This window comes from Physella acuta, unplaced genomic scaffold, assembly GCF_028476545.2.
Source record: "Physella acuta isolate Inbredline_101_S28 unplaced genomic scaffold, ASM2847654v3 ptg000038l, whole genome shotgun sequence".
Taxonomy (NCBI): Eukaryota; Metazoa; Mollusca; class Gastropoda; family Physidae; genus Physella; species Physella acuta.
In genome coordinates, this window is record NW_026731558.1 from 88,301 (window position 1) to 100,341 (window position 12,041).

The 12,041-nt window shown below is 40.6% G+C and overlaps 1 protein-coding gene across 1 annotated transcript; it reads right to left on the bottom strand.

The window, feature by feature from the left end:
- Positions 1 to 10,399: 10,399 nt before the first annotated feature.
- LOC131942981 (uncharacterized) lies at positions 10,400 to 11,824 on the bottom strand. Its single transcript, XM_059302973.1, has one exon. The coding sequence runs from the start codon at positions 11,822 to 11,824 to the stop codon at positions 10,400 to 10,402; it is 1,425 nt and encodes a 474-aa protein (XP_059158956.1).
- Positions 11,825 to 12,041: the final 217 nt, after the last annotated feature.

A 12,041-nucleotide genomic window follows, 5' to 3' on the forward strand; every position in this document is an offset into this window, starting at 1 on the left:
GGGGGGGGGGGGGATTGCACATATGTGTGCAAATCAAAAGTTCGAGAGGGGGGTGCTAATCGAAAGTTTGTCACCGGGCGCCTGGAAGGGTCGCTACGCCTCTGAGACTGTGACGTTATTGTTTTATTATGCGGTTAGGGTGTGTGTGGGTGTGTGTAGGGGGTGGTTGGGGCTGACAAATGTTACAGTGTACGTGTATGTAAACACGTTTTTATAAGCTGATTCTATATACGAGTGGCCCAGTCAGGTCTTCAGTTTATCACTTGACCCAAGGGCTTAGGTCCGGCCATACAATACACCTCAAGTGTGTGTGTGTGTATTGTGTATGTGTGTGTGCGTGGAAAGGGGGAGGGGAAGAGTGAAGAAGGAAAAAAAATCTGCCCACATGGTACCATCAACAATGATCTATACTGACTGTGGTAGATATTGCCACTCCAGTATTGGTATGATCAGCCACGTTAGAGCACACACAAACAGAATAACAATTTACTGGGCGCGCATTCATATATATATATATATATATATATATATATATATATATATATATATATATATATATATATATATATATATAATCCATTTAAATGACGCTTTACATGTGAGTTGATAACTCAATTAATAATGATAGGCCTATTATCCTTAACCTCCCACCATAATGCACCATTCATGACGTTCTATCGACGATGTAGGCCCATGGTTTCTTTAACCAACCGCTGTCTTGTAAAACAATAATTACGCAATGGGAAGTCAAGTCACGACCAAGTTATCTTTCCCTGTAGTGTTTGCACTTTAACTGGGACGGCTTATCAGTACCAACATACAGACATGCGCAGAAGGCGCACTGCAGTTAACCTCTTATCTCCCCTGTATTTACATTTCCCAAGTGTTGTCTTCCCATTTCTCGAACCTCAGAGAGTTGCTGCTCAATCCTTCAAATAATGACACAACCCAGGCAGCAGTTTACAAGCTCAGTGACAGTTGAGCACGTGCATACGAGCATGCTGGTAATGCTAAAAATAGCTCGCATGGTTTTAAAACATGTCACAGCATGTGGGAAGGCCAGGTGATGCACGAGTATAAAAACATGCGTGATGTATATATATATATATATATATATATATATATATATATATATATATATATATATATATATATATATATATATATATATATATATATATATATATATATTCAGATATATGTCGTTGTTTATGGGTACTCACCTGTTCTTTAATCACGTATTTAATCAGCTGTTGTATAGTCATGGCCAGTGGCGTAGCCAGGATCGTCTTAAGGGGGGGGGGGGGGTTCCAATTTTTACCCGGGGACAAACTTTCGATTTGCACCCCCAATACTTTTTCTATATACCGAGGGGTCTATGGGGGGAGTTATAACCCCCCCTAACCCCCCCCCCCCCCCTGCCTACGCCACTGGTCATGGCGATCAATCAAATGTCCTGTAGTCATAACGACCAATGAAACTATCCTGTAGTCATGACAACCAATGGACTGTCCTGTAGTCGTGACGACCAATGGACTGTCCTGTAGTCATGACGACCAATGAACTGTCCTGTTCATTGTTCTGGACTGTTCTGACGAGTACTTCAATAGTTCTACCGAATCACGGTTAGGACGGTTAGGGCGGTTAGGGCGGTTAGGGCGGTTAGGGCGGTTAGGGCGGTTAGGGCGGTTAGGGCGGTTAGGGCGGTTAGGGCGATTAGGGCGGTTAGGGCGGTACACTTGATGTGAGCAGCATGGTTGTCCTTTCATCTAGTTTTACTATGTTCCTAGACAGAAAACTTTAAGTTTATCTTTAAAAAGCGTAAGAAAATAAAAATTAAAAGTAAAAAGTTTACATAACGCGAAAATTAGTCGAAAAAGCAACAAATTCGTCATTACTGGATATGCGGAGCGCAAGCGCAAATATTCAGTTTTACCGTTTATATACAGTATGTATGTATGTTTACGGTTATTGCGGGTGATATGTATCTCTAGTGGAATCCACCAAAAAAGAAACATTAATCATGACGTCGTACGGATGCCAGTAAAGATCGACATCAGACAGGACTGACGGTTTCACAGTCAGAGGTCAACCGGTGACCTGTTCCTGGTCAGACTGTAGGCAGGTACATCACGTTTCGTTAAGAGCAACATCTTCAAATGTATGGGTCACTTTTCATTTTAACTCGGTTTCAGCCATAACTGGTGTTGAAAGAAAACAATATCAAATAAATTTCTTCTTCTTCTTCGTTCTTAATTTTAGTGTTGGAAGAGATTCCCTGTATTACGAGTCAACTTATTGTGCGCCATTGAGGCCCTTAATTCCGATTTCAGCCTGCTTTTCTTTTTGAATTTGCTTCCATAGTACAACCAAGAACAAAATACAAGGCAGTATTTGTTCGACTTCGGAGTTGTCTCTTCTAGACGAGTGGCTGTCACCAGCTATCGAGCCTCATTAAACTCGGTAGTCAATTGAATTAAATTTTGAACATATACACCAAAGTTAGTTCCATTATTCGTTTCAATTTATTTTACTTTTTCGAAATAGGGGGAGAAAGGGGGGCATTATTCCATCCTATGCCCCCATTGACCACCCCATGCCCCCATTGATCACCCCAAGCCCCCATTTATCACCCCGAGCCCCAATTGACCACCCCATGCCCGTATTGACCACCTCAACCCCATTGACCCCCATGCCCCCATTGACCCCCCATGCCCCCATTGACCACCCCATGCCCGTATTGACCACCTCAACCCCATTGACCCCCATGCCCTCATTGATCACCCCGAGCCCCCATTGACCACCCCATGCCCCCATTGATCACCCCAAGCCCCCATTTATCACCCCGAGCCCCAATTGACCACCCCATGCCCGTATTGACCACCTCAACCCCATTGACCCCCATGCCCTCATTGACCACCCCATGCCCCCATTGATCACCCCGAGCCCCCATTGACCACCCCATGCCCCCATTGATCACCCCGAGCCCCCATCGACCACCCCATGCCCCCATTGATCACCCCGAGCCACCATTGACCAAAGCAACCCCATTGACCCCCCCCATGCCCCCATTGACCACCCCATGCCCCCATTGATCACCCCGAGCCACCATTGACCAAAGCAACCCCATTGACCCCCCCCCCATGCCCCCATTGACCACCCCATGACCACCACTTTTGAAGCACCTTCAAACTTGTAAGCCCTTACAAAAAGATTGAATGTTGGTGAATTACATTGTAACAATACATTGTGTTTTTTAATGGGTTCCATTGTAACAATACATTCTGGTTTTTTAATGGGTTCCATTGTAACAATACATTGTGGTTTTTTTTAAAGAATTCCATTGTAACAATACAGTGTGTTTTTTTAAATGGGTTCCATTGTAACAATACAGTGTGTTTTTTTAAATGGGTTCCATTGTAACAATACATTCTGATTTTTTTAATGGGTTCCACTGTAACAATACATCGTGGGTTTTTTTTAAAATGGATTCCATTATTACAATAAACTGGGTTTTTACGTTTTCAAAACTGATAAACAAAAGGCAGACATTTACAGTCTGCGCATGTCAGGAAACACAAACGAATCAACAGCAACAGGTGTGCATTATGTATTTATTGATATACATTACTGTAATGCGACACGTGTTTTTGAGAAGGGAAGGGGTAGGTTCATTTGTTTAAGCCAGTCACGTGTGACCCCCACCCCCCACCCCTCTCTCTGCCAAGCTCGCGACCCCCCTCCGAATCTCGAGTCCATCGTTAGGCCTAATCCTGAGCTGTGACGTAACAACTGAACAACACCTTGTTCCGGGCCTGGTGCACCCCCCCCCCCCACACCGTATAAGGTTATATTTCCATCACATATAATTCATATATACATATATATACATATTAAAACCCACCCCCCTCCCCCACACCGTATAAGGTTATATTTCCATCACATGTTTACATATATACTAATTGAAAAACCTACCCCTCTCCCAATACCGTATAAGGTTATATTTCCATGACATGTATACATATATACAAATTGTAACACCCACCCCTTCTCCCCACACCTTAAGTAAATACCACGCCACATCTTGTTTCTTTGGGAAAGTTAAAATCACTTTGAAGGGTAGCATCTTTTTAAAGAAAAAAAATAGCTCATTACATCTTCATTAGTAGCAACGCTTTGTTTTGAGTTAAAAATGTGTAAGCTATTTCTATCTTATTTGTCCTATCATTAAAAATGGAGGAAAAGGAAACATAACTATAGGCCTATGAATCAAGTCACCATACGGATCCCTACATTTCAAAACAAATTAATTTGACAATTTATCAAAATAATAACCAACCCTACCAATTTTGGATGTTGCGATTTTTATATTTATAACATAATTTTAAATAATTCAAATCGATAATGTAGAAAATAAACGGAGGCATTAAAAAATCCAAGCAAAGCTAGAAGTTGTTTATTTAACTAGCCTAAAGGGAGTTAACAAAATTTTAAACAAGCCGTTTTTAAATTGACACAATTTTTATAATTCTCTATAACGAGCTGTCATTGATTACGTGTTGGCTGACTAGTTAAAACAAGCCTAAAACCGCAAAAATTGAGCTAATTTTAAATCTGTAAACAAAAAAAGACAGGGACAAGGGTATTGAAGCAGAAATGTGTGGCCAACAACCATGTTTTTCTTGTCTAAATCGAGACCACTCGGTCAGGGGAAATTCGGTGACGTCGGCAGACGAGGCTTTTCTGTGTCAGGGGACGTAATTGAGGTTATTGTTGCAGAATCAGACAAGCTCTTTAGCAGAGAGCGATTTTACTTGAAAGGCTTTAAATATTTACACCACAGCGAAAACAAAACACATAAAAGTGGGGAGAGGGAGTGGGCTCTATTAAACACAGTAAATATATTAAAGAAAAACTATTTGTTATTCATTGTTTCGGTGAGTGATTAGTAATTTGGCGGAAAGTTCCAAGAATAAATTGGTTCGTTGGCGTTAGCTCGGGGTCGTCCATAAATGATCACACATCGTCACAAAAATTCAATCCCCACACCTTAAATAGCGTCGTATTGCAGCCTACTACCCCCACCCTCAAATCTCAATTTTTTTTTAATTTAAAAAGAGATTTATGAAATCAGGGGTGGACTGGTGTGCCCCAGAGGCCCGGTGAGTTTTTAAAGGACCCCCTGAGTTTGACGCATTCATCTACTTTAGATTGTAAAAGAATAGAAATTATAAAATGGAGAAATACCAACACAATATTTAAAAAAAAATCAAAACATTAATACGACCCACATGGATTTTACCAGTACACCAGCGGGCCAGTCCCCCCCCACCCCCCCCCCCCCTCCACCCCCGCCTGCATGAACTTAAAATTTATTAGATATACTAATTATTTCCACTATTTCTAACCACCCCCCCACCCCCATGTCAAAATTCTTTACCCAAGTCCAAATCTCCGCACTCCTAGCAGTGTACCATCATTTTTTGGACAACCCCTTGAGGCAAATAGGGTCTACTTGACACAGAAATTTTACACCGGAAGTAGATCATTTCGGTTTTTTGAACACTTTGACTGACTTCAGTCATCTATAAGCAACGATCTATCTTTTAAATACATGTTCGAGTTTCAATTCTCACTTAACATCTTTAGCATCGACTACTATACCATTAATATATGTATATATATATATATATATATATATATATATATATATATATATATATATATATATATATATATATATATATATATATATATATATATGGACACATTTAGCTTGATCCCCCAACCCCCACCTTTTAAAAAATAGGTGATATTGAGAGCCACTGATATTGAGAGCCACAGATATTGAGAGCCGCTGATATTGAGAGCCACATATATTGAGAGCCGCTGATATTGAGAGCCACAGATATTGAGAGCCACTGATATTGAGAGCCACTGATATTGAGAGCCGCTGATATTGAGAGCCACATATATTGAGAGCCGCTGATATTGAGAGCCACAGATATTGAGAGCCACTGATATTGAGAGCCACTGATATTGAGAGCCACAGATATTGAGAGCCACTGATATTGAGAGCCACTGATATTGAGAGCCACTGATCGAATTCCTGACGAAGATCGTCGCCGTCCATACAAGGAAGGACAGCGGTTCGACAAACTGACCGACATTTTCATTTGAAATTTTGTCGTGTTTTTTTCCCCCATCCACGACCTGAGGTACTGCGGGATCGGCATGTCTACCAAAAAACGTTGGCCGTTATTCCGATGTACCACGTGACCTGTAGCACGCGGTGAGTCACGTGGTACTGGGGGAGCGGCACCAGATGGCGCCTCTTGAAGTGTGCCATGGAAAGTTGATTCAAAGAGAGATAATTCAAATTGAGTGGGAATAAATGTAACATTTCGTGTCTTGTTGAATGTGTGGGTGTTTATAAGTTTAGTTCGTGGGGAATTGGCCAATTCAACTTTTTAAAACACACATGGTGAACACGCGCCATACACACTACGATAGGTGCAAGCTATGATGGACTGAATTAACCGATTTAATTATTTGAAGTTGAGTAAATTATTGATTTTTTTTAAGTTGACCGATATCATGTAGGCGGATATTAGTCCACTCTATCTTTATCCAAAAGTAAGTTAACTCACTCTTACATTAACCCTATATTCTCCAAGGTTATTATTTGATCATCTCTTTCCATAATTAAACTTAGTCGACCCATTTTCGCCAAAATTTCACTTGATAAAATATTTAAAATATCCTGTTTACATTTTTTTGTGCTTCCGTTGACCTGTGAGTTAAATGTAGTTCGTCAGACGTACACAGGCAGACATTAGGATCTGTAAGAAATGGATCAGAATAACGTCCTTTTTTGTTAGATTTTTAAAATGTGGGGGGGGGGGGATTTTTTTTTACAGATAAGTGTGAAATTATTTGATAGATAGTGGAGGAAGTATTTCACACTTACTTTGGAAATTATTTCACATATACTTGGGAAATTATTTCATAGAAAAGTAGGGAAAGCATTGGACAGAGGGCGTGGTAACAAGTGAAAACGTTGTGTTTGGATGGTCGGAAAGATTTTTTTTTATTAGTTGGAGAATGTGGAGTATAGTTAATTGATAGTGGGGGAATGTGGATAAAAGTTAATTGATATTGGGGGAATGTGGAGAATAGTTTAATGCTAATTCAGCTTTAAAAATGCAGACATCTACCACGTGAACTAAGCGATGTAAGAGTGTCTGATTATTTCCTTTAGAAATGTCGATATTTTCCGGTTTCACCTTCTCTATACAGTATTTTTAGCGCAATTTCCATACAGACAATTGCGATTATTAACTCGTCATTTCTGGATGTATGAATGGATGGATGTGTGTCCGCAGCTTTAAGTGGTATCTTCTCCTCAACGAAGCAATATCGGGGACTAGTTCCAAAAGCAAATATGTTAAACAAGTTCCGAGGATGATTGTGGGCCAAAAAAATTCCCGGATTTCCTTCCTGGATGTCCTGGAAAAGCCAAAAGACCTCGAAAAATGCAGTTTTTGACCCATATCTCGGCAACCAGACCACTTAGCGACTTGAAACATTTACCAATCGATTCCTGCCATAATTTAGAACAATATTGCCGAAGAAAGTTTTCAAAAATATCCTTTCGTTCGGTCACAAAAAATTAATTAAGAACATTTAAACTGAGCATCGTGTGGGCCTAGGATGATATTTTTAATTTAAACTGAACATCGTGTAGGTTTTTAGCGCAAAGATATATCCTTTCGTTCGGTGACAAAAAATTAAAAATTGTTATGGATAACATAAGGAAATTGCGCTTAAATTGTCACTAGACTTTTTATTAACTTGTTTTTATTCAGCAAATATATCACAATTTTTGGAAATTAAATGTTAAATAAATAGTTCTAAATTTAAAACGTAAATTTTGGCTAAAAAATTATTGACATAATGGTACTGACCTCAAACCAAAATTTTACAAAAAAAAAAAAAAAAAATAATTAACGACTGAATTCGATATTAGCATTTTCACGAGACTGAATTCTATTTTAGCCTTTACATTATAGAAATATATTTTTTAACAAAATTAGGACAGAATTTTATATTAAATTTTACAAAAAAAAAACCGTCGTCGTGAAATATATTTTAAAAACAAATTAGTCGGTAGAGGACAAGAAAGATCCATTGATCCAGTTTCTCTAAAGTCGGTTAACAGCTTCAATTACAGAAGAGGGGAAAAAACTGTTTTATTCAAGATCTAATATGTATCTTCGTAAATATCATGTTGACTTTGTTTATTTTTGTCCTCAAGTGTCACCATGACCTACCCTATTTAATGCGGTCGCTCCAGGATAGACACTTATATGTCAGGTTTTAAGTGTGAGATGTTCGCTATGCGACGTCCTAGTTTAAGACTGAGCTTACAGACACTTATATTTCAGGTTTTAATGACAAGTGTGAGATGTTCGCTATGTGACGTCCTAGTTTAAGACTGAGCTTACAGACACTTATATGTCAGGTTTTAATGACAAGTGTGAGATGTTCGCTATGTGACGTCCTAGTTTAAGACATGTTTTAATGACAAGTGTGAGATAATCGCTATGTGACGTGCTAGATTAAGACTGAGCTGTGGCGTAGCGAGGTCGGATGTCACCCGATGCGGCACTTAATGGTGTCCCCCCCCCAGAGGCTTAGCGACCCTTCCCGGGGACAAACTTTCAAATGTTCGATTTGCACCCCCCCCCCCCCGTCAAATTTTCGATTTGCACCCCCCATCAAGTTTTCGATTTGCACCCCTCCCCCTCAAACTTTCGATTTGCACCACGCCCCTCAAGTTTTTCTCTATATATTTTGCTATTTTTTGCCTTGGTGTCACCCCCCCCCCCCCTAAATGGTGTCACCCGGTGCGGTCCGCCCCCCCCCCTCGCTACGCCCCTGAGACTGAGCTTACAGACACTTATATTTCAGGTTTTAATGACAAGTGTGAGATGTTCGCTATGTGACGTGCTAGTTTAAGACTGAGCTTACAGACACTTATATGTCAGGTTTTAATGACAAGTGTGAGATGTTCGCTATGTGACGTCCTAGTTTAAGACAGGTTTTAATGACAAGTGTGAGATGTTCGCTATGTGACGTCCTAGTTTAAGACAGGTTTTAATGACAAGTGTGAGATGTTCGCTATGTGACGTCCTAGTTTAAGACAGGTTTTAATGACAAGTGTGAGATGTTCGCTATGTGACGTCCTAGTTTAAGACAGGTTTTAATGACAAGTGTGAGATGTTCGCTATGTGACGTCCTAGTTTAAGACAGGTTTTAATGACAAGTGTGAGATGTTCGCTATGTGACGTGCTAGTTTAAGACAGGTTTTAATGACAAGTGTGAGATGTTCGCTATGTGACGTCCTAGTTTAAGACAGGTTTTAATGACAAGTGTGAGATGTTCGCTATGTGACGTCCTAGTTTAAGACAGGTTTTAATGACAAGTGTGAGATGTTCGCTATGTGACGCCCTAGTTTAAGACTGAGCTTACAGATACTGACACGTCCTAGTTTTTAGATGAGCACAGAAACAGTCACAGGAAAAATGATGTCACAAAGTTTTTTTTTTAAATAGGAAAGGGTCACAGAAAAAGTCTTTTTGGGAAGCTATTCGGGGAAAAGTCACAAAAATTGTCAAAGTGAAAGTCAGAAATTTTTTTTCTAAGAAATATCCATTGACTTGATGAGAATTGTAAACTCACTCTCGTGATTAAATGTGGGGAACGTTTTAAAAAAAAACCACATTCATATACTTTAAAGTCTTTATGGTTTACAAAAATGATCCTACTTTTATCTCAATAAGTAAACATTTTCATAGCAACCCTCAATTGTGTTGTACATGACAAATTCCCCACATGGGGGGGGGGGGGGGGGGTGTTGACAGTTCTAACTCCTAGATCGCATGATTGAACTGTAGGCACTACACTGCCGATGCTTATATTAACGATCAGATTTAGTTACATGCTCTTGATCTTGGGTCGATTCGTGATGACATAAAGCTTTTAATTACTACTATTTATTCTATCGCGGCTTATTTTTCCCTATATATAACTTAAATGGGGGGGGGGGGGCGGCAAGGATGAGCTGAGGATGGGGAGGGTTACGTCCTAAGTATCTGGAAATCGCTTGGCTAGTACCGCTAGACGAAACCTGGATCTAAGCGAGGCTTTTGGCTGATCCTAACCTAAAGCATGATCAGACAACAACACCAAAACTGGATACATTAATCAAATATCTTGCTAGCCGGCATTGGAAACTGTGCATCATATGTCTTGCTAGCCGGCATTGGAACAAGAAACTGCATCATATGCCTTGCTAGCCGGCATTGGAACAAGAAACTGTGCATCTTATATCTTGCTAGCCGGCATTGGAACAAGAAACTGCATCATATATCTTGCTAGCCGGCTTTGGAACAAGAAACTGTGCATCATATATCTTGCTAGCCGGCATTGGAACAAGAAACTGTGCATCATATGCCTTGCTAGCCGGCATTGGAACAAGAAACTGTGCATCATATATCTTGCTAGCCGGCATTGGAACAAGAAACTGTGCATCATATGTCTTGCTAGCCGGCATTGGAACAAGCAACTGTGCATCATATGCCTTGCTAGCCGGCATTGGAACAAGAATCTGTGCATCAAATGTCTTGCTAGCCGGCATTGGAAACTGTGCATCATATGTCTTGCTAGCCGGCATTGGAACAAGAAACTGTGCATCATATGTCTTGCTAGCCGGCATTGGAACAAGAAACTGTGCATCATATGTCTTGCTAGCCGGCATTGGAACAAGAATCTGTGCATCAAATGTCTTGCTAGCCGGCATTGGAAAGTGTGCATCATATATCTTGCTAGCCGGCATTGGAACAAGAAACTGTGCATCATATGCCTTGCTAGCCGGCATTGGAACAAGCAACTGTGCATCATATGTCTTGCTAGCCGGCATTGGAACAAGCAACTGTGCATCATATGCCTTGCTAGCCGGCATTGGAACAAGAATCTGTGCATCATATGTCTTGCTAGCCGGCATTGGAACAAGAAACTGTGCATCATATGTCTTGCTAGCCGGCATTGGAACAAGAAACTGTGCATCATATATCTTGCTAGCCGGCATTGGAACAAGAAACTGTGCATCATATATCTTGCTAGCCGGCATTGGAACAAGAAACTGTGCATCATATATCTTGCTAGCCGGCTTTGGAACAAAAAACTGTGCATCATATATCTTGCTAGCCGGCATTGGAACAAGAAACTGTGCATCATATATCTTGCTAGCCGGCTTTGGAACAAAAAACTGTGCATCATATATCTTGCTAGCCGGCATTGGAACAAGAAACTGTGCATCATATATCTTGCTAGCCGGCTTTGGAACAAGAAACTGTGCATCATATATCTTTCTAGCCGGCTTTGGAACAAAAAACTGTGCATCATATATCTTGCTAGCCGGCATTGGAACAAGAAACTGTGCATCATATATCTTGCTAGCCGGCATTGGAACAAGAAACTGTGCATCATATATCCTTCTAGCTGGCATTGGAACAAGAAACTGTGCATCATATATCTTGCTAGCCGGCATTGGAACAAGAAACTGTGCATCATATATCTTGCTAGCCGGCATTGGAACAAGAAACTGTGCATCATATATCTTGCTAGCTGGCATTGGAACAAGAAACTGTGCATCATATATCTTGCTAGCCGGCATTGGAACAAGAAACTGTGCATCATATATCTTGCTAGCTGGCATTGGAACAAGAAACTGTGCATCATATATCTTGCTAGCTGGCATTGGAACAAGAAACTGTGCATCAGAAATCGGAGAAATCGATGTCAAATTATGTTTGAGATTGTGTTCTCATTCGCAATATGTAACCTAGGTGGGTGGGGAGACTGGGGGCCTTGGAGGGGGGGGGGGGGGGGGGGGGGGGAGGGGCTCATCAGGTTATTCATTGAAGTGGGGAAGGCAACTAATCAGGCAAGTGAATAAAATGAAAACCAAAGATGAA